The sequence below is a fragment of the Coregonus clupeaformis genome, chromosome 9, assembly GCF_020615455.1.
Source record: "Coregonus clupeaformis isolate EN_2021a chromosome 9, ASM2061545v1, whole genome shotgun sequence".
Classification (NCBI taxonomy): domain Eukaryota; kingdom Metazoa; phylum Chordata; class Actinopteri; order Salmoniformes; family Salmonidae; genus Coregonus; species Coregonus clupeaformis.
Window position 1 is genome coordinate 54269150 of NC_059200.1, and position 23963 is coordinate 54293112.

Genomic DNA, 23963 nt, shown 5'->3' on the forward strand with positions numbered 1-23963 from the left:
TCACTGTGTGACACTGACCGCGGGGCGTTATGGGATTGTTTCCGAAGTTAGAGCTGATTTTGAGAACCTCAAGCCCAATCTTCAGAACAACATTACAATATAAAAATGTATTTAAGAGTTTAATTTGAATGTTTTATTGGGGTGCTCTAAGCTACTATTACAGTGCATTGGGAAAGTTTCCAGACCCCTTGACTTTTTCCACATTTTGTTTTATTCTAAAATTTATAAAATTGTTTTTTTCCTCATCAAACTACACACAATACTGAAATATTACATTTACATAAGTATTCAGACCCTTTACCCAGTACTTTGTTGAAGCACCTTTGGCAGTGATTACAGCCTTGAGTCTTCTTTGGTATGACGCTACAAGCTTGGCACACCTGTATTTGGGGAGTTTCTCCCATTGTTCTCTGCAGATCCTCTCAAGCTCTGTCAGGTTAGATAGGGAGCGTCGCTTCACAGCTGTTTTCAGGTGTCTCCAGAGATGTTCGATCGGGTTCAAGTCCGGGCTCTGGCTGGGCCACTCAAGGACATTCAGAGACTTGTCCCGAAGCTACTCCTGCGTTGCCTTGGCTGTGTGCTTAGGGTCGTTGTCCTGCTGGAAGGGGAGCCTTCGCCCCCAGTCTGAGGTCCTGAGCACTCTGGAGCAGGTTTTCATCAAGGATCTAATAATAATAATAATAATATGCCATTTAGCAGACGCTTTTATCCAAAGCGACTTACAGTCATGCGTGCATACATTTTTTATGTGTGTGGGTGGTCCCGGGGATCGAACCCACTACCTTGGCGTTACAAGCGCCGTGCTCTACCAGCTGAGCTACAGAGGACCTCTCTGTACTTTGCTCCGTTCATCTTTCCCTCAATCCTGACTAGTTTCCCAGTCCTTGCCGCTGAAAAACATCCCCACAGCAAGATTCTGCCACCACCTTGCTTCACCGAAGGGATGGTTTCAGAATCACCCCAGACGTTACGTTTGGCATTCAGGCTAAAGAGTTCAATCTTGGTTTCATCAGACCAGAGAATCTGGTTTCTAATGGTATAAGAGTCTTTGGGTGCCTTTTGGCAAACTCCAAGCGGGCTTTCATGTGCCTTTTACTGAGGAGTGGCTTCCATCTGGCAGCTCTACCATAAAGGCCTGATTTGGTGGAGTGCTGCAGAGATGGTTGTCCTTCTGGAAGGTTCTCCCATCTCCACAGAGGAACTCTGGAGCTCTGTCAAGAGTGGGAATCGGGTTCTTGGTCACTTCCTTGACCAAGGCCCTTCTCATGGTGGGTCCAAACTTCTTCCATTTAAGAATGATGGAGGCCACTGTGTTCTTGGGGACCTTCAATGCTGCAGAAATTTTTTGGTACCCTTCCCCAGATCTGTGCCTCGACACAATTCCTTCGACCCCCATGGCTTGGTTTTTGCATTGACATGCACTGTCAACTGTGGGACCTTATATAGACAGGTGTGTGCCTTTCTAAATCATGTCCAATTAATTGAATTTACCACAGGTGTACTCCAATCAAGTTGGAGAAACATCTCAAGGATGCAGCTGAGCTCAATTTTGAGTCTCATAGCAAAGGGTCTGAGTACTTATTTAAATAAGGTATTTCTGTTTTTTTATTTGTAATAAATTTGCGAAAATCTGTTTTCGCTTTGTCATTATGTGGTGTTGTGTGTAGATTGATGAGGATTTGTATTTATTTAATCAATTTTAGAATAAGGCTGTAACAAGGGGTCTGACTACTTTCTGAATGCACTGTATAAGCTTTTCTGGAATTGAGAAATAGGTGCTACACTGACTTTAAATGGGTCTCACTGCAGGCGAATTACAGACATCCTCCAGTATAGCTAGCCTCAGCCACAGTAGTATCACATGTACAGTGGTGCTTTACAATCGTCCATTTCACATACTGCTCTGCATTTCCCCCTTTTCTCCTCATCCTCCCCTCCCCTCTTCCACTCCCCTCTCAGGAGTGACCCTCCCTCTCTGACTGCCTGAAACCGGAAGTCACAACTCACAAACCGCCAATTCATAAAATATGTTTCCTCCCTCTATCCATCTCTCTCTCTTTCCCTCGGTCTCCCTTCCCTCTCTTTTTATCTGTACTGCCTGATGCGGGATAGAGGGAAACACGTGACAAAGTATCTTCTTCTGCACTAGCCGGCCGTCAGTGAGTCATGCAACTCTATTTGGAGCAGAGCAGAACCGCAGAGCCAGTTTGAATCAGCTCATAGAGAGACTATACAGGGTGTTAACTATGACACTCTCAGCGGAGCTAGAGCTAGTTTGATGCCGCTCAGAGGGAGACGGCACAGCATGTAAACTATGTATGACACTTTCAGCGGGATGTGTTAGTACCCTGCCTTCAACAGTGGACTAGCAGTGGATTGGCTTCATCCACTCTTGCCTGGACAGTTAACGAGCGGTGCACGTGATTTAGCCCCTGGAGGCTTCGTTAGTATTCTGACGATGTCGTCTCTCCTTCCCACCGCAGCTCATTTCAGTTTCTCATAATAAGCAGTCAGACTCCGAGACCATGTTAGGAATGTTACACCTCCCATAAAGAGAGAGCCATACCCATAGTTTTATCTGTACAGCTCCTCCACTCATATTTAGGCAGACTACTGATGTTATCTGTGAGACCCCATCGACACTGCACCCCACCCTCTCTCCTGCACCTCTTGCCAAGCCAAAGCTACCCAGGCACTTTCTTTCTGTGATAGATGAGCAGCAGCACAAACTTTAGTAAGAGAGATGGGGCACAGGGCAGACTATGGGACACTGGTCTGGGCTGGTTCCATGAGCTGACCCGGGAGGGACAATGATAAAAAACAAGTAGAGGTTATAATCTTCACCACGGAGGGAGAGTAGCCTGGTTAAACCAGACTGAACACTGCCCTCACCATTCATTCAGTCTGGTGTTTATCTGGCTAGAGGAAGCGTGATCTAGGCCAGGCAACAGTGCCATGCTCCATCCAGAGCCATCAGTAAGCCTCACGGCCTCTATCGATTCGTGATGCTTCCATTTGGAAGCCTGCATGCACCCTGTTTTTTAAAATAAGATTGTCCATTTGTTACATTTTCTCTGATCAAATGGAAAAGAAAGTTGCGCACTCATCTCTCTTTGCTGTGATCCTTGTGCATTTCTCTGATTATTCATTTCACCAGAGAGAAGTGAGTTTGAGTAGATTATGAAATACGTTAAAAAATTATATATATATATATATATACAGACACTAATTTTGTAGTCCCCAGGCCCAGTCACATGCTCCTTTTTAGTTACTCGTTTTTTTCTGGGCTGTACTATGTCTCAGCCTTGTGTTGGCTAATGATGTTGTTTCAGACATCTTGCAGTAATCCCCTCTCCCCTGCCTGTCATGCCCCAACAGGTCCCGCTCTTAGAGTGACTCATCAAATAGTGAGTGTGATGAGGCAATGCAGTATTATTGGGCCTAAGTGGTCACTAGGCAACAACTTTGTGCTATGTGATTCCAAAATAGAGATGCTCTAGATGTTGTAGTCTCTATTGAATGCTCACAGCATACAGTGGGGGAAAAAAGTATTTAGTCAGCCACCAATTGTGCAAGTTCTCCCACTTAAAAAGATGAGAGAGGCCTGTAATTTTCATCATAGGTACACGTCAACTATGACAGACAAATTGAGAATTTTTTTTCCAGAAAATCACATTGTAGGATTTTTAATGAATGTATTTGCAAATGATGGTGGAAAATAAGTATTTGGTCACCTACAAACAAGCAAGATTTCTGGCTCTCACAGACCTGTAACTTCTTCTTTAAGAGGCTCCTCTGTCCTCCACTCGTTACCTGTATTAATGGCACCTGTTTGAACTTGTTATCAGTATAAAAGACACCTGTCCACAACCTCAAACAGTCACACTCCAAACTCCACTATGGCCAAGACCAAAGAGCTGTCAAAGGACACCAGAAACAAAATTGTAGACCTGCACCAGGCTGGGAAGACTGAATCTGCAATAGGTAAGCAGCTTGGTTTGAAGAAATCAACTGTGGGAGCAATTATTAGGAAATGGAAGACATACAAGACCACTGATAATCTCCCTCGATCTGGGGCTCCACGCAAGATCTCACCCCGTGGGGTCAAAATGATCACAAGAACGGTTGCCAAAAATCCCAGAACCTCACGGGGGGACCTAGTGAATGACCTGCAGAGAGCTGGGACCAAAGTAACAAAGCCTACCATCAGTAACACACTACGCCGCCAGGGACTCAAATCCTGCAGTGCAAGACGTGTCCCCCTGCTTAAGCCAGTACATGTCCAGGCCCATCTGAAGTTTGCTAGAGTGCATTTGGATGATCCAGAAGAGGATTGGGAGAATGTCATATGGTCAGATGAAACTTTGTGGTAAAAGCTCAACTCGTCGTGTTTGGAGGACAAAGAATGCTGAGTTGCATCCAAAGAACACCATACCTACTGTGAAGCATGGGGGTGGAAACATCATGCTTTGGGGCTGTTTTTTTGCAAAGGGACCAGGACGACTGATCCGTGTAAAGGAAAGAATGAATGGGGCCATGTATCATGAGATTTTGAGTGAAAACCTCCTTCCATCAGCAAGGGCATTGAAGATGAAACGTGGCTGGGTCTTTCAGCATGACAATGATCCCAAACACACCGCCTGGGCAACGAAGGAGTGGCTTCGTAAGAAGCATTTCAAGGTCCTGGAGTGGCCTAGCCAGTCTCCAGATCTCAACCCATAGAAAATCTTTGGAGGGGAGTTGAAAGTCCGTGTTGCCCAGCGACAGCCCCAAAACATCACTGCTCTAGAGGAGATCTGCATGGAGGAATGGGCCAAAATACCAGCAACAGTGTGTGAAAACCTTGTGAAGACTTACAGAAAACGTTTGACCTGTGTCATTGCCAACAAAGGGTATATAACAATGTATTGAGAAACTTTTGTTATTGACCAAATACTTATTTTCCACCATAATTTGCAAATAAATTCATTAAAAATCCTACAATGTGATTTTCTGTTTTTTTTTTCCTCAATTTGTCTGTCATAGTTGACGTGTACCTATGATGGAAATTACAGGCCTCTCTCATCTTTTTAAGTGGGAGAACTTGCACAATTGGTGGCTGACTAAATACTTTTTTTCCCCACTGTAACAACAACCAAACCACTTTTCGCTGGCCAACAAGGTCCTGGTACACAACTTCAGTTTCAAGTTTTTGTCACGTGCACAAGTACAGTGAAATGACTTTCTTGCTTGCTCTTTCGCGACAGTGCAGTAATCAACATCAGTAGGACTATAAAAAAATAAAGTCAAGTAGAACAAAAACACACGAGAAATAGAAAGTAAGTAAGCTATATACAGGGTTAGTTCCTGAGTCAGTGCCAATACCATATTTACAATGTGCAGGGAATGGACTGGAGTTGGAGGGTTAGATATGTATAGGGTTAAGGTGACTAGGCATCAGGCTATATGATAAACAGAGTAGCAGCAGCGTATATGATAATTGTGTGTGAGTGAGTGTACATAGTCAGTGCAAAAATAAAATAGAAGTGGCAATGCAGATAGTCTATGTAACCATTTTGTTAGCTTCACTGTAAAACAATGATTACAGCTAAGATGTTTCTCATCTGTTGCCACTCGCCAGTCTAATGAAAAGACGAACACGGGCATAATTTGTCTCTGTCACTATTACACTAAACAAAAATATAAATGCAACAATTTCAAAGATTTTACTGAGTTACAGTTCATATAAGGAGGGTCAATTGAAATAATTTAATTAGGCCCTAATCTATGGATTTCACATGACTGGGCAGGAGAGCAGCCATTGGTGGACCTGGGAGGGCATAGGGGAGCCAGGCCCAGCAAATCAGAATTATTTTTTCCCCACAAAGGGCTTTATTACAGACAGAAATACTCCTCAGCACCCCCCTTCCCCCTCCTCAGACGATCCCGCAGGTGAAGAAGCCGGATGTGGAGGTCCTGGGATGGCGTGCTTACTCGTGGTCTGCGGTTGTGAGGCCGGTTGGACGTACTGCCAAATTCTCTAAAACGACGTTGGAGGCGGCTTATGGTAGAGAAATGAACATTGAATTGTCTGGCAACAGCTCTGGTGGCCATTCCTGCAGTCAGCATGCCAATTGCACACTTCCTCAAAACTTGAGACATCTGTGGCATTGTGTTGTGTGACAAAACTGCACATTTTAGTGGACTTTTATTGTACCCGTCACAAGGTGCACCTGTGTAATGATCATGCTGTTTAATCAGCTTCTTGATATGCCACACCTGTCAGGTAGATGGATTATCTTGGCAAAGGAGAAATGCTCACTAACAGGGATGTAAACAGATTTGTGCACAAAATAAATAAGCTTTTTGTGCATATGGAAAATGTCTGGGATCTTTTATTTCTGCTCATGAAACATGGGACCAACACTTTACATGTTGCGTTTATATTATTGTTCAGTATAAATATTTTTCGGTAAAGTGCAATAAAATGTTGAAATAAGGAAGAGGGTAAAGTTGGATGGATTGAACACAGTGAGCGTTAATGTTTGTTTGGCTGGATCTCGTTAACTGGCTTCCTGTTTTAGACGACTTGAGGCATCATTTAGACTAGAGTTTGGCACCATCAGTTCCCTCTGTTTAGTCTTTATTTGTCTCCTTCCCTCCACCTGGTTGGGTTTTAAGCAGCTAAATGTGCTGCTTCTGAGAGAGATGACAAATGTGTTCTATTCTGTGATGGGAACCAATGATCTTAATGCATGGGTCTACTCCCTCTCTGTGTCCCAAATGGCATTCACTACACTATTCTCTACTTATTTGGCCCTATGGGGAATACGTTGCCATTTGGGATGCAGGCCCGGAGTCTGGGCTGAGGGCCGGGGCTGCGGGGCTAATGAAATGGGCATGTATCTGGAATGTTAATAGATGGATTGAGAGCCATCACGAACACAGTACCATCAACCATGTACACACACACACACACACACAGTACATAGTACACAACCTCCCTGCCCGCCCGCCTGCCTAGCCTGTCGGCCTGTTCACTCAGCCTCAAAGACCAGCCGACATGCTCTCCTCTCTCACATAGATCCTTTTATGCTAGAAGTGCTAATTGGGACTGCCACAAGCACATTTGTGAATGGGATTCAAGAAGCTGGGCGTTAGGCGTTAGTTCCTACTTCACAGTAGGGCCGTAAATGTTTTTTCTCTCTCTTTTTTTATATTTTTAGAAATACCTTCTTGAACATGTGAGCTTTCATGTGCTTTAATAACAAACTTGTATGTGATCTGTAAATATGAATACAAATGTTAAATGACGAGCCTAGTTTAGCCAAGGAGAAAGTCATTCTATTTCTATACTGTTTACCAAAGCAGATCTCAAACACTAGCAGCGCAAGCACCTGGACAACCAGCCAATCAGATTCCAACAACACTGACCAGGAGAACTAAAGTGCTTTTCACACTACTGAGCCGAATCAAGCTGAGCCAAAGCTGTGCTGAGCTGGCCCGGTTATAAGAATAGCCCCATCCATCCTTACACCATCCCTACCATACTAGTGGTACAAGCTGATATTAATATACGGTCAATGGGTACATGTCTTAAGTGACATGGTGTATTAGGGATAAACATTGCTCAGTTAAGCTGTGGGTTCGGTGAGTGTAAACAGCAGAGCTTGGTGTGGTCTCTCTTCTGAAGCCTACATCCAGTTTAGATGGTAGTGAGAGTCTGTCCTCCTGCAACCACTGGGATGAGCAAAACAAGATGTAATTGTACTGTACTAATGTTGTGTAATACTGGTGGAGAAACAAGTTACACGTTTAAGAGACCACGAACAGGTGTGAAAATCAGCAGGACTAGTGTTGATTCTCCATTGGACCATGTACTGGTCATTTTGTACTGGTTTGATGTGTGATGGCCGTATTGCAAGTTTTACAGAGAACAATGGGATTAATAGGAAGATAAGTCAATATACTGTAAAAACTGCAAGGTTTTAACATTGTGACGTTTGTGTCCTGATTTCCAATGTTGTCCTTATCGCAGTGTTGATTAAGCGTTGTGGTTGATGTTGTCTTAACGTTGCGTTGACGTTTGTGTCCCCTCCAGGTGCCGTTCCCAGCTCTGCAGGGGGAAGGGGTGGAGTATCTAGGCCGAGCCGATGACGCCATCATCGCCATCTCCAACTACAGGCTCCACATCAAGTTTAAGGACTCCATCATCAATGTAAGACATGATGCACACATGCGTATTTTACGATACACCGGTATTGATGCACGGACCGGTTTGGGTTTTTACTTTACCTTCTATAAAGGTATTTGAATGTTTGGTTTGTTAAATGTGATACGCCGTGTGTAACGCCCATTTTTATAGTTTACTTCGCTACTTGAGTCAACTCTCTCCGCTCTGTCTCTCTCTCCATGCTGCTTTCCACACAGACCTAGCCCCGCCCCCTGTCACTCAAGGAGTGCATCTGTTGTTCCTCGACCACGAGACACTTGCGTTCGGTCTGCATGGTCAATTCAGCACAGGCAACAATGTTGATGACAACGATGCTGTTTTCACTTTGCTTCTTAATATAAATCCACTAGTGTTCTAGAATTACACTATTAGTTTGTGTTTCTTTCACCTGCAAACAGCAAGTTTGTCTTTTCTTAGCATGTTGGGCCTAAATCGTGTTAGCCACTAATGCTAATCACTAGTTAGCTGGCTAGCTAGCTAGCTAATGTACTGAGTCAGCGCAAACGTAATTAGCTGTGCATCCTGATAATACCAGTGATGTAGACCTAAATCAGCATGTTGTTTGTCCAACACTTTGGTTCCTACCCTGTCACGATAACTCCTCCCTGGCATTTTCATTTGTTTTCATGTCAAACAACACTATATTCAAAGTGCCCACTATTATATTCTAACTATGGAATTAGAATAATCATTCTATTCCCATGATTCCAACAGTTCACCCCAGTGGTTTGCTCTAAATAGCAAGTCAAATCGCAATTGTAACATTTGGTTAAAAATAAGACCTAGATTGTTTGCCCATATCGTTCAGCCTTATGTGGCAGTGTGGAAATGATCTCAAATCAGTGCAGGAAATGCAGAAATTGATGAAAAAACTGGAAATTATTTTTGGTTGAATTGAACAGTATAAAACAATCAGAAAGGAGAAAGACCCATTGAAATCATTTAGAATGTATGTGTTGCCACCGTAGGGTCACGCACTACTCATACAGCAAACTTAAAACTTGTATCATTCAAAAACATAAAATACCGTCAATGTTTTGTAAAATACCGTGATATTACATTTTGGCCGTATCGCCCAGCCCTAACACATGCAATACACAGGATACAGAGATCCTGGAAAAAACAACACAAGCATGTTCTAGTAGCTGCTCTGACATAGCCTGGTTAAACCAGATTGAACGCTGCAGTGTAATGTACATAAATCAGTTTGGTTGCCAGGCTAATTGCTACACTGTCTATAGATCTGAACTTGTGCACAGAACTGAGAGGTGGTAATGCGAGGAAGAGAACCCTGCCTGAAAGGAGAGGCTCTGCTGGTTAGATTCATTACAGGCCATATAATACATTTTAGACAGAACGTCCTGCTGCTTACAAGCCAAGGCTGGTAGCACTTCAAATGATGTGATTGAGATGCAGAGCCATTTCCAGGACCTGATGCTTGGTCCCCTCCTCACCCCCACTGAGTTGGCAGTGTGTCGGGCACCACAGGAATGGTGCAGTGACCGGTATCTATCATCTCACCACCAGCCAGGACTGTTTTACATGACCTCTGGAGTCTCAGGGAGCCGGCCCAGCGTTCATAGTCGCGGTCGCACACCACAGACACACAGGCACACTCACATATGTACGCACGCACGCGCACACAAACACACTTATCTTAGCATCCAGTGGCCCCTCCTACTGATGCAATACAAACAGCCTTCAAAACCAAAAGTTTGCAGGCAAAACCATTGTAGTGAATTTATTGAAGATAGTAGACGCAAACTAGCCACTTGCGAAATGCACTCATAAAAAATAAGCTCCGTGACCTCCATCTTACTAGCTACTATTTTGTATTGTATTCAAGCGGATAAAGTAGTGAAGTAGACAGTGACGTAGTTCCTCTATGCCAATAGAGTCCATCATTGAAACCAGACCCTAGTCACTGACCACGTTTACATGCACACAGTATTTCTGATAGTAGCTCATATCCCACTTAAGGTCTTATTTGGGATAAGCTGTTTACATGCACCTTTGATATCCCGTTCATGAGTATCCTTGTATCCATTAATAAACAGAATATTCATCATTTAATTTCATATGGGTTAAATGGAATAGTAACTGAAATATGAACACTGACTGTAGGCCTATAACCTCTCACATGTAGAGTAATATAATATGAACTCCTGCAGAATTATGCATTTCTTGTATTAAAATTATACAACAAATGTTAATTTTGTCTGGGGAACAGGAGTGGAGAGAGATTATTTATTTATTTCAGCATCTCTTGAGAAAATTTGAATGTGTGTGTAATGTGTTATCTTTGAAAATGTTATGCAAGCAGACAGTATTTCAACCACATAAAATATGCACTAAATATGAACTGAAGTCTTATCAGAAACGTGTTTCATCATTTTCTCAGCTTTTCATTCCCTTAAAACCGGTCAAACTGATGACATTTGGACATTTTGCACAGGACCAATCTTTCCACTGTTTTGGAGATATTGCGTTTTCTCCCTGGTCCCTAAACCAAACAGACAACTTTACCAGTGTTAACTAGATTACTAATGCCTTCATTCTATCGATGTAAGACATTATTCTGGTGAGCACTACATTATAGTCGGAAGAGAAGCTGCATGTATCTAACTATAGTTGACAAACAAATAGCCTACCAAATGTTGGAAATTACAATATGGCCTACCAAATGTCCGAAATTCTAAGTAAAAACTTGTCGAAATTTCTGGTGAAAGTAGCCAGTAGGCTATGCGGTCCAGGACGGAGTATCAGCAAAATAAATTATTATGGAATTATGGTGGATCAAGTTGTGTAGATAGCCTACTTTTTGTAGTGATTTGTTTGACAATCAGATGAAAACATCACATAACACCCATGATATCCGAAACTGAGGCCTGTGCAGACCGGAAAAACAACAGTAAACAAGATAAGATGTTTACATGCCACAGTATCCCATCTAAGATCAGAATATCCCTGGCATCTTATCCAGGTTTCTCATAACCGGGATACAAGCTTTTTCGTGTTGTTGTAAACGGGATATGATGTTTATATGAGTCAACTCAAAAACAGAATACTTCAGTATCCCGAATAATAACAGGATAATTTTAAACGTGGTCAATGTGTTACCTAGGGTCGGGTTTTCGAGACTAACTCCATTTCCTCCTTCTCCCCCTATCCCAGAACTCCAGTCATCTAACTGAGTACATGTAGTAAGACTACACTGTCAGTTTGCGCTGCCTGGATATTAAAATGTTATATTTTGATATCCTTTCCCCTTCCATTTTCTTCTCTCATACTTTCCTTTTCGAGCTCGGTTGTGGTCAGCAAAAGTCACTCTTTCTGCCATGCTATTATGTGTTCTCTGCTTGATTTTAGCTCTTTCTTTTCATGTTTTGCCTTTCATTAACTTCCTTCTGTTGTTTTTCTTCAGTTCAATCATTTTTCCATTTCCTCTGTCCCCTGTCTTGTTGTCACCCCCCTCCTCCCTCCTGCTCTCTGCTCCCTCCCTGGTCCTGGTGTATGTCTCTCATTATGTTGTAGACCTGTCAAGGTGTGGACAATCACATTTCTGTGAGTACCTTGTGTCGACAGCAACCCTCAGCTTCCCACCTCCTCCCTCCAACAGTCTAGACTTGACCGCTTTATCATTCAACCTCTGTTTGGTTCAGACTGACTACTCCTGGATTCATGTGCACTCCAGAAGGACAAAATGTAATTTAATTTGAAATTGGAAGAAATCTAAAAACGGTTTATAAATTTTCTGATTCAGAATCTTCTCAACATTGAATATAATGTAATGCACTTAGCAAGGCAAGAGCCAAGAGCCAAGAGCCAGGCAGTTCTGTGTTGCAGAGATTGAATGTATTGCGTCTCTTAAGATTTTGGAGCACCACTTTGTGCATTTGATGTCCCGAAGTCTGTCTGAACTGTGGCAGCATGAATTGGTTGTTCATTAACGAGTTAGATGACCCGGCCCCCGCCGGTCAGCGTCGATGCTGATTGGCCAGTCCCAATCAAAGGTCAAGCCTCATTGGGTAATTTGATAAATGTTGCGTTCGGAGTGACCTCATTAACACCTCTGACCTGTGGACCAATAACAGAGCTAGAGCTGTGGTACAGAACACTACAGACTCAGCATGATCGAATGACTGAGTGAACATTCTAGAATAGATTGCACTGCTGCAGACTCCAGAGCTTGGCCTGTGGTGATGACTCATTGGTTTAAAATGGTTATTATGGTTGCATAATGGTTGTTGTGTGTATGAATGAGATTTACTGTGTGGCAATTTATTGTGGCAACTATGAAAAGTGTAAATACAGTGGGGGAAAAAAGTATTTAGTCAGCCACCAATTGTGCAAGTTCTCCCACTTAAAAAGATGAGAGAGGCCTGTAATTTTCATCATAGGTACACGTCAACTATGACAGACAAAATGGGGAAAAAAATTCCAGAAAATCACATTGTAGGATTTTTAATGAATTTATTTGCAAATTATGGTGGAAAATAAGTATTTGGTCAATAACAAAAGTTTCTCAATACTTTGTTATATACCCTTTGTTGGCAATGACACAGGTCAAACGTTTTCTGTAAGTCTTCACAAGGTTTTCACACACTGTTGCTGCTATTTTGGCCCATTCCTCCATGCAGATCTCCTCTAGAGCAGTGATGTTTTGGGGCTGTCGCTGGGCAACACGGACTTTCAACTCCCTCCAAAGATTTTCTATGGGGTTGAGATCTGGAGACTGGCTAGGCCACTCCAGGACCTTGAAATGCTTCTTACGAAGCCACTCCTTCGTTGCCCGGGCGGTGTGTTTGGGATCATTGTCATGCTGAAAGACCCAGCCACGTTTAATCTTCAATGCCCTTGCTGATGGAAGGAGGTTTTCACTCAAAATCTCACGATACATGGCCCCATTCATTCTTTCCTTTACACGGATCAGTCGTCCTGGTCCCTTTGCAGAAAAACAGCCCCAAAGCATGATGTTTCCACCCCCATGCTTCACAGTAGGTATGGTGTTCTTTGGATGCAACTCAGCATTCTTTGTCCTCCAAACACGACGAGTTGAGTTTTTACCAAAAAGTTATATTTTGGTTTCATCTGACCATATGACATTCTCCCAATCCTCTTCTGGATCATCCAAATGCACTCTAGCAAACTTCAGACGGGCCTGGACATGTACTGGCTTAAGCAGGGGGACACGTCTGGCACTGCAGGATTTGAGTCCCTGGCGGCGTAGTGTGTTACTGATGGTAGGCTTTGTTACTTTGGTCCCAGCTCTCTGCAGGTCATTCACTAGGTCCCCCCGTGTGGTTCTGGGATTTTTGCTCACCGTTCTTGTGATCATTTTGACCCCACGGGGTGAGATCTTGCGTGGAGCCCCAGATCGAGGGAGATTATCAGTGGTCTTGTATGTCTTCCATTTCCTAATAATTGCTCCCACAGTTGATTTCTTCAAACCAAGCTGCTTACCTATTGCTGATTCAGTCTTCCCAGCCTGGTGCAGGTCTACAATTTTGTTTCTGGTGTCCTTTGACAGCTCTTTGGTCTTGGCCATAGTGGAGTTTGGAGTGTGACTGTTTGAGGTTGTGGACAGGTGTCTTTTATATTGATAACAAGTTCAAACAGGTGCCATTAATACAGATAACGAGTGGAGGACAGAGGAGCCTCTTAAAGAAGAAGATACAGGTCTGTGAGAGCCAGAAATCTTGCTTGTTTGTAGGTGACCAAATACTTATTTTCCACCATAATTTGCAAATAAATTCATTAAAAATCCTACAATGTGATTTTCTGGATTTTTTTCCCTCAATTTGTCTGTCATAGTTGACGTGTACCTATGATGAAAATTACAGGCCTCTCTCATCTTTTTAAGTTGGAGAACTTGCACAATTGGTGGCTGACTAAATACTTTTTTCCCCCACTGTACACTTAAGATATAAACGTAATAGTTCATGGAAGGTGCATTGACAATGTAATAACATGCAACGTGATGATTTTATAAGGAAATGCAAGTGATGCTGTCGTGGATGAGATATTGGTGTGGCAATAGAGGCATTGGTATGGTGTCTGTTTTAATAGAGGTATGGTGTCCTACAGGTGCCTCTGAGGCTCATAGAGAGTGTGGAGAGCAGAGACATGTTCCAACTGCACATCATCTGCAAGGACTCCAAAGTCGTCAGGTAAAGAGAACTCCTACTTTTATATCTACGGTACCTACACTGGCTAGTGACAACCAACTATTATTAGGACTTATTGATAAATTAATATCTTGTGCTCCATGAATCATAAGTCTTTTTTTTATTACATTTGATTGACATTAAGCAAAACATGATCTTTTTTGACACAATGTATAGACTTAGTTCTAAACAAGGAGACTTAGCAGTAGTGGTCTTTTTTTGGTAGGCCTATGCCACAATATTTCTGCTAGTGGGAAAACTAGCTCCTTTGTTATTGCTCGGAGTTGCAAAAGAGATGTCATGAAGTTGTCTTAAGAACATTTCTGGCTCCAAAACACTTAAGATCCTTTTTTTTTACGGCCGTGACTACGGATACGGAGTTTTTGCCCACGCCCCGCCCGCCCCTCTGGAAACCTCTTTCTCAAAGCTAAGGATCCGGTTCTGCGCATGTGTTATTTTACGCACATGTAGCTATTGCTCCCCCTCCCTTCACATTTCGCTCTTTACTCACCCTCTTCTGAAAAGACTTGAGCTTCAAGGAACCGAAGCAAATGTATGCACTGCAGCCCACTTCTCTCCTATAAAACCGTAGTGTTGCTGGCTCACTGTGACAGCCTGTCTGGCATGTTCCTCACAGAGATGCAGACATCAGAAGTGTTCCCACCTCTTTGATTGTGATCTTTATATCCTGCCTGAGGAGCAGATGTTATGTGGCACGGCCCAGGGAAACACTGTTCTCTTCTCCATGACTAGTCTCCATAGTGGAGAGCACTCATAAGAATATAGAATCATAGAAGAATCTCCATGTTGGAGAACACTCATTATTACCCTGTTTGTGAGCTACTGCAAGAGAGAATATAGGCCTACATAATTGTATACCTCCCTCTCATTCTGTCCAATTAAGATGACTTTCAAAACAAACTTATAGGACAGTATATAATAATGTAGGCAAAACACATGGGTATGTATTATCTTTTGGTCCTTGAACATGTTTTGCCTAAGAATAATAAAACATAATGTACACAAACCATGATAATATGGTGAAAGCGTGATGAAGGGCGTGGCCGTCCTCTGACTTTCCATCCTTATGTGTTTGTGTTCGGTTATCTACTCAGATGCCATTTCTCGACGTTCAAGCAGTGCCAGGAGTGGCTGAAGCGTCTGAACCGGGCCATAGCCCACCCTGGCAGGCTGGAGGATCTGTTTGCCCTGGCCTACCACGCCTGGTGCCTGGGGGGCAGCGCTGACGATGAGGACCAGCACCTACACCTCTGCAGACCAGGTTAGTGTCAGACACGTACACACATACACATGGATACATACGCATGGATACATACGCATGGATACATACACATTGATACATACACACACAGATTAAAACCCTGAGGCCTCATTATAGCTGTTTTACTCATATTAGACCATTCCTCTCTTTCTCTCTCCCCCCTTCCATCTTTCTCTCTGCGTAGGTGATCATGTCCGTCAGAGGCTGGAGATGGAGGTGAGGAGGATGGGCTTCGACATGCAAAACGCCTGGAGAGTGTCCGACATCAACCTCAACTACAAGTATGATACACACGTACACACAGCCCCCCAGTCTCAGCACAGAGCGGCAAGACTGATGATCACACAGCTGCCTCATCAAGCCAACACACACACACACCTTAGCTAGCCAGCCCACTCTCTCCTAAGCAGGTACATCTAACGTCTGTGCTGTTAAATAGTCCCAGACTCGGGGGGGGGGAGAGGAGAGGGGGATACAGGGAGAGGGAGGGGGAGACGGGGAGGGGGAGAAAGACGGGGGGGAGAGAAACCGATTTGACGGGGGGGTGGGGGGTAGTGTAAGAGTCGCTGTCATCCCTGTGACGGACTGAGCTCGCTCTCTCTCGCTCTGAATGACAGCTGTGCCGTGGGGCCCCGGGGGGGGCTTCCATCTGTCTGTTCCTCTCCTCTGTCTGATACTCACCAGTCACGTCGCACACACCTTTCTGTGTATGTCTGTCTTGCACTTAGACATACATGCAAATCATACACACCTTTCTGTACACCCATCTCTAACACACTTACACACACAGACGGGTAGTATCCTGTTAGGAGGACTGTCTCTTCCTTCATATTTAACATAGCTTTCGCTATTGCACTCACACAGACTTGAACGGACATTAAAAGGTGTGTGTACCTGTGTCTGAGGCCTGTGTGTGTCCCCTGCTGGGTAGGTAAATAAGTAAATGAATCTGCAGTATGCTCTGAGAGCCACAGAGTGTCATGCTGAGACACACACACTCTCTCTCCCTCTCTCTCTCTCTCTCTCTCCCTCTCTCTATCTCTCTCTCGCTGTCTGCTCTGAGAGTGTCCTGCTGAGGGGGACAGACACACTGGAGAAAGGGGTAATTAAAGCAGGCCAGAACCTGCTGGGGATCCATGACTCAGCACAACACACACACACACACACTGAAATACACGCACACACTCCTATCTACCTGGAGCAGACAGTAGAGAGCGACTGCAGGCTAGGATAGAGATGGGAGGGGGAGGAGAGAGAGAGTGCGACAGTGATGTGCAAAGTAGAGGACATATGGAGATGGTGTAAGTGCTGGAGGGTAGGTGATACAAATATGTAATAGGGGATAGAGAGCTAGAGACAGTGGGCCACTAAATATGTTTGTTACGGCATTGCTTGGAGATGTCGATCTCACTTTGGATATTTTATCTGAGAAATAAAAGCCCTCTCTTGATGCACTACGTTGATAATTACCCTGCTTTTCTCTGCGTTTTAGTCAGTAGTACATTATGTACATTCTCCCTTTCCTATACGTGTAAATCTACAATCACACTTTATTGCTTAGTACATATGTAATGGAGGTGATTCGATGAACTATACTTGTTTGATGAGTAACCTTGCCTGAGAGCTGAAGACTTGTTAGGTGCCTAGGATTTAAGTCAAGGGGTCTGAACATCCCCTCCTCTTCTCTCCTGCCAGGTTGTGCTCCAGCTACCCCCAGAAGCTGCTGGTGCCAGTGTGGATCACAGACAAGGAGCTGGAGAGTGTCGGCTCCTTCAGGTCCTCCAAGAGGATCCCTGTGGTGGTCTACAGGTACACACAGGGCATACACACACACACACATCATACCATACACACACACACATCATACCATACACACACACATCATACCATACACACACACATCATACCATACACACACACACACACACACACATCATACCATACACACACATCATACCATACACACACACACATCATACCATACACACACACATCATACCATACACACACACACATCATACCATACACACACACACACACACACATCATACCATACACACACATCATACCATACACACACACACACATCATACCATACACACACACACACATCATACCATACACACACACACACATCATACCATACACACACACATCATACCATACACACACACATCATACCATACACACACACCATAATGTACACATACACATCATACCATACACACACACACACACATCATACCATACACACACACCATAATGTACACATACACATCATACCATACACACACACACACACATCATACACACACACCATAATGTACACACACACACGCATCATACCATACACACACACCATAATGTACACACACACATCATACCGTACACACAGACACACATTATACCACACACACACCATAATGTACACACACACATCATACCATACACACACACACCATAATGTACACACACACATCATACCATACACACACACCATAATGTACACACACATCATACCATACACACACACCATAATGTACACACACATCATACCATACACACACACCATAATGTACACACACATCATACCATACACACACACCATAATGTACACACACATCATACCATACACACACACCATAACGTACACACACATATCATACCATACACACACACCATAACGTACACACACACATCATACTTTACACACACACCCGCCATACTACACACAAACACATTTTGTACATTTTAGCCATTTAGCAGACGCTCTTATCCAGAGCGACCAACAGTGTGTTCATCTTAAAGGAAAGATTCACCCATTTTGAATGTTTGTATCGTTTTTGCTCTATTGATTCCCGGGGTCATTTCATGTATTCATGTGTATCTGAGCTATTCGCCGTTCAAGCAGGCAGAAATACAGCTGGTATGACGAGTTTTGCATCATATGATAAGGTAACTAGGTGAGGCAACCACATCACAGTCATAGTAAGTAAAGAGAGAGACGAGAGGCGGCAGAATGGAGTGCTCAGGTTGGTGTGTAGGGTTGGAGTAGGCAGAATGGAGTGCTCAGGTTGGTGTGTAGGGTTGGAGTAGGCAGAATGGAGTGCTCAGGTTGGTGTGTAGGGTTTGAGCATAGACTAAAGGTAGGGAGGGGCAGTTTCCCTTGCTGCTCTGTAGGCAAGCACCAGGGTCTTGAAATGGATGCGAGCTTCGACTGGGAGCCAGTGGAGAGTGTGGAAGAGCGGGGTGACGTGGGAGAACTTGGGATGGTTGAACACCAGGCGGGCTGCGGCGTTATGGAGGAGTTGCAGGGGTTTGTAAGCTTGCAGTAGTCCAGACGGGAGAGGTCAAGTGCCTGGACCTGCACCGTTTCCAGTGTGAGGGAAGGTCGTACTCTACTGATGTTGTAGAGTATGAATCTGCAGGAGCGAGTCATTGCTTTGATGTTTGCAGAGAATGCCAGGGTGTTGTCCAGGATTATGCCGAGGTTCTTTGCACTCCGTAGAGTTGGGACACAGTAGAGTTGTCAACCGTGATAGAAAGGTCTTGGAGCGTGCAGTCCTTCCCTGGGAGACAAACATAAAAAACACATTTCAAATATCCTCACCATACCACACCTACGTAGCAACACATTCCAAACTATGGTAATTTGACTGTTGACCTGCTCTGGTTTTGTATGTTTTTTTAAATTGTATGTGTAATTATGGTTGGTCCCCCCCCCCTCTTTCTCTCCTGCCATCCCACCAGGCACCAGAGGAACGGGGCAGTGATCGCCCGCTGCAGCCAGCCAGAGATCAGCTGGTGGGGCTGGAGGAACACAGAGGATGAGTACCTGGTCACCTCCATCGCTAAGGCCTGTCTGATGGACACAGGGGCCAGGGTCACCTGTGGGGCCCCAGCCTGCAGCCGGCCCCGAGGGGAGGGCCCAGACAGCTCTGACAGCGACTTTGGTAAGGCTGACAGAGCGTTATTATTTGACCTTTACTATACCTGATAAGTTGCCTGAGAGAGAGAACACAATATCCTACATTCTCATATTTGAAAATCTCACAGCACTTGCTTTAGCAGTTCTTCCCAGTCTTTTGAAACCAGTGGGAATGATAACTTGTTTATGGATAACTGCAGCCGTTTCAGCTTATTCAGTTTGCTCTGTCCCAAAAACAACCCCAATTAGATTGATGAGAACTAGCTATAAAGACATAAGTGCTTGGGAATATGCCATTCTCAATTAATACATTCACATTGGCGTCCAATTATGTCTGGTTTATGCACACACACATTCACACTCCTCGGCCACATACATTGTGGCTGGACAGAGGATACGTTTGTTGCCAGTCAGGACCGGATGTGTTTGGGCAAAATCGCTGTGGCTCTTTTATTTGTTACCTTGTTTATGTGTTGGTGGCCAAGAATGTGGGGCCCATTTTGGGAGCGACTGTTCCCTCTCTCTCTTCCATTCACTTTGTGTGTAAATGACTGTGACATGAATGCAGATGGGGGAACAACGGTGGGCTACACACTGTCTACTACTCTCCAAGTTTCTGTCTCGACTCTTCTGAGACGAGCCACAGAGACTAGAGAGTAGTTTGGCTAGTGTTCAGTTAGACAGCCCCTCAGCTTTGAGCTTGTTGAGTTTCTATACAACACCACTGTTCTAACTGAACACACAATATTGGCTTCTCTTCACAAAGAATCAACAGCGGGACAGGAGTCGGAGCCTGTGAATGGGACTACCCCATTTCAGAGATGGAATTAAAGGCTAAACGCACCCTGAATCTATTTCCATGACTTTCCTGTGTTGAGGAGGGTAACATGGAGTAATAGAATTGACTTCCTGAATGCCAGGACATTGATTCAGTTGAGTGGGAGAGGGATAGCCTGGTCCCAGATCAGTTTGTTCTCGATTGCCAACTATAGGAGTGAGTTGACCATAGGAGTTGGCTATACAGCACAAACAGATCTGTGACCAGGCTAGACAGACATGCAGTACAGAGAATGTTGACTAACTCTAAATGGCAGGCCATTGATTGACTTGGGTGGGTGAGAGATTGAGGCCAGTAGCTCTGGTCCACTGTGAGTAATGACTCTATCTGAAGTGTCTGCTGGCATGATGAGGCCCTGTCTAGCAATCATAGTTCCCTAGCAATGTTGTTGTCTCCCTTCGCCGTGGTAGCTGTTACTGAGCGATGCTGCAGTGGTCATCATCAGGATGAGATATTGATCGTCTCCAGGGGACGAGCTGAGAGCTGAGCCAGCACTATTGTTCATCCCCTGTCCATCCCCTGTCCCTCCAGCTCTCTCGCTCGCTCTCTCTCCTATTCCTCCATCCCTAAATCTTTCATTCTCTCTACTTGTCCACCTACACCACCAACTCATCCCTTTCTCCCTCTCCATCCATCTCTTTTTATCTGCCTGTCCCCTATACACACCACCCCATCTCTCTCTCCCTCCCTCCGAACTCTCCTTCTATCATTCTCTTTACCTCCCTCCACCTCACATTTCTCATTCTCTCTACCTCTCTCCTATCTGCACCATTCCATCTCTTTTTCTCTCCTTCCCTCATTCTGGCTCTACCTGTCCCCCACACCACTAAAACTGAAATCTAAATCCTCCTCCTCGCTCTCTCTCTCTGCCTCAGACTCCTCTCTGACAGGATGCCCAGGCCCTGATGCCAACGCTGCGCCACAGAAGCTTCTCATTCTCGACGCCCGCTCCTACACCGCTGCAGTGGCCAATCGCGCCAAGGGAGGTGGCTGCGAGTGTGAAGGTCAGGACACACCAGGCCTGGAATTTCGTGATTTTAGGGACAAGGCCATTTGGCCTTCAAGAGGTGCCAATTCTGCTATGGCACCAAGGCCATTAACCAAAATAGTCAATTAAATTAATTTGAAAACCAAAAGTGTATGTACATAATAATTAGTCTACATGTCAAAGTGTAGGTGATAGACAATGCGTATTGGCTACAGCCTCTCATGTCCACAAAGATGCTGACATGAGGGAAGCGCCAGAAAATGTAGCCAAACTTTCATGAGACTTAATTACAGTGCCTTGCAAAAGTATTCATCCCCTTTGGCGTATTTCGGATTTTGTTGCATTACAACCTGTAATTTAAATTGATTTTTATTTGGATTTCATGTAATGGACATCCACAAAATAGTCCAAATTGGTGAAGTGAAATAAAATAAAATACCTATTTCAAAAACCTCAAAATAAAAAAATTCATAACCGTAAAGTGGTGCGTGCATACAGTGAGGGGAAAAAAGTATTTGCTCCCCTGCTGATTTTGTATGTTTGCCCACTGACAAAGACATGATCAGTCTATAATTTTAATGGTAGGTTTATTTGAACAGTGAGAGACAGAATAACAACAAAAATCCAGAAAAACGCATGTCAAAAATGTTATAAATTGATTTGCATTTTAATGAGGGAAATAAGTATTTGACCCCCTCTCAATCAGAAAGATTTCTGGCTCCCAGGTGTCTTTTATACAGGTAATGAGCTGAGATTAGGAGCACACTCTTAAAGGGAGTGCTCCTAATCTCAGGTTGTTACCTGTATAAAAGACACCTGTCCACAGAAGCAATCAATCAATCAGATTCCAAACTCTCCACCATGGCCAAGACCAAAGAGCTCTCCAAGGATGTCAGGGACAAGATTGTAGACCTACACAAGGCTGGAATGGGCTACAAGACCATCGCCAAGCAGCTTGGTGAGAAGGTGATAACAGTTGGTGCGATTATTCGCAAATGGAAGAAACACAAAAGAACTGTAAATCTCACTCGGCCTGGGGCTCCATGCAAGATCTCACCTCGTGGACTTGCAATGATCATGAGAACGGTGAGAAATCAGCCCAGAACTACACGGGAGGATCTTGTCAATGATCTCAAGGCAGCTGGGACCATAGTCACCAAGAAAACAATTGGTAACACACTACGCCGTGAAGGACTGAAATCCTGCAGCGCCCGCAAGGTCCCCCTGCTCAAGAAAGCACATATACCGGCCCGTCTGAAGTTTGCCAATGAACATCTGAATGATTCAGAGGAGAACTGGGTGAAAGTGTTGTGGTCAGATAAGACCAAAATCCAGCTCTTTGGCATCAACTCAACTCGCTGTGTTTGGAGGAGGAGGAGTGCTGCCTATGACCCCAAGAACACCATCCCCACCATCAAACATGGAGGTGGAAACATTATGCTTTGGGGGTGTTTTTCTGCTAAGAGGACAGGACAACTTCACCGCATCAAAGGGATGATGGACGGGGCCATGTACCGTCAAATCTTGGGTGAGAACCTCCTTCCCTCAGCCAGGGCATTGAAAATGGGTCGTGGATGGGTATTCCAGCATGACAATGACCCAAAACACACGGCCAAGGCAACAAAGGAGTGGCTCAAGAAGAAGCACATTAAGGTCCTGGAGTGGCCTAGCCAGTCTCCAGACCTTAATCCCATAGAAAATCTGTGGAGGGAGCTGAAGGTTCGAGTTTTGTCTTATTTTGTGTTTGTTTCACAGTAAAAAATATTTTGCATCTTCAAAGTGGTAGGCATGTTGTGTAAATGAAATGATAGAAACCCCCCAAAAATCCATTTTAATTTGAGGTTGTAAGGCAACAAAATAGGAAAAATGCCAAGGGGGGTGAATACTTTTGCAAGCCACTATACATTTACATTTACGTCATTTAGCAGACGCTCTTATCCAGAGCGACTTACAAATTGGTGCATTCACCTTATACTACATATACACGGCCTTCGGAAAGAATTCAGACCCCTTGACTTTTTCCACATTTTGTTAGGTTACAGCCTTATTCTAAAATGGATTAAACGCCAGTCATGTAATGTTGGATAACCCCATAGAGTCCCCCCAATCTAAGTAACATACTAAAAAAATCCCTAGTCAAAATCTGTCAGTTTAAAATGGATATATGTATTTTGCATTGGAATGCGTCTCAATCCACCTCATCCGCGGTCTTCTCACAAAAACGTCCGTAGCGTCCGAACAGTTTGACATACTATTATGACCATTCTATGGAAAGGGGAGACTCTCACGAACACGATGGTGGTCTCTGTTTTGCTCTACGACCCCCCATAAGTGTCAGGGGACTCGTCTTTTTACCTGTACCAGTAAAAAAAAAAAAAAAATGGAAGTATGAAGGTCGTTTTTTTGCCTACTCAAAAAAAGGGTTAAATGTGTGAAAAAAATTACATACTTTTTTTTTTTCCTGAGCTTTCTTATATCTCCTAGATATAGGACAGACACTTCAAAACCTTGTTTCTTATGATTTATTATTTGACTGTCTTTTTTGACA

At 44.0% G+C, this 23963-nt stretch overlaps 1 protein-coding gene across 1 annotated transcript in view; it reads left to right on the top strand.

Annotated features, from left to right (window-relative positions):
* Positions 1 to 23963, top strand: part of LOC121574254 (myotubularin-related protein 4) — an 89199-nt gene that overhangs the window by 56511 nt on the left and 8725 nt on the right. The window contains exons 3-9 of the mRNA XM_041886879.1: positions 8081 to 8197; positions 14300 to 14382; positions 15495 to 15661; positions 15846 to 15942; positions 17357 to 17470; positions 19412 to 19614; positions 21303 to 21431. Of these exons, the coding sequence (XP_041742813.1) occupies positions 8081 to 8197; positions 14300 to 14382; positions 15495 to 15661; positions 15846 to 15942; positions 17357 to 17470; positions 19412 to 19614; positions 21303 to 21431 (910 nt within the window). The remainder of the gene's footprint in view (positions 1 to 8080; positions 8198 to 14299; positions 14383 to 15494; positions 15662 to 15845; positions 15943 to 17356; positions 17471 to 19411; positions 19615 to 21302; positions 21432 to 23963) is intronic.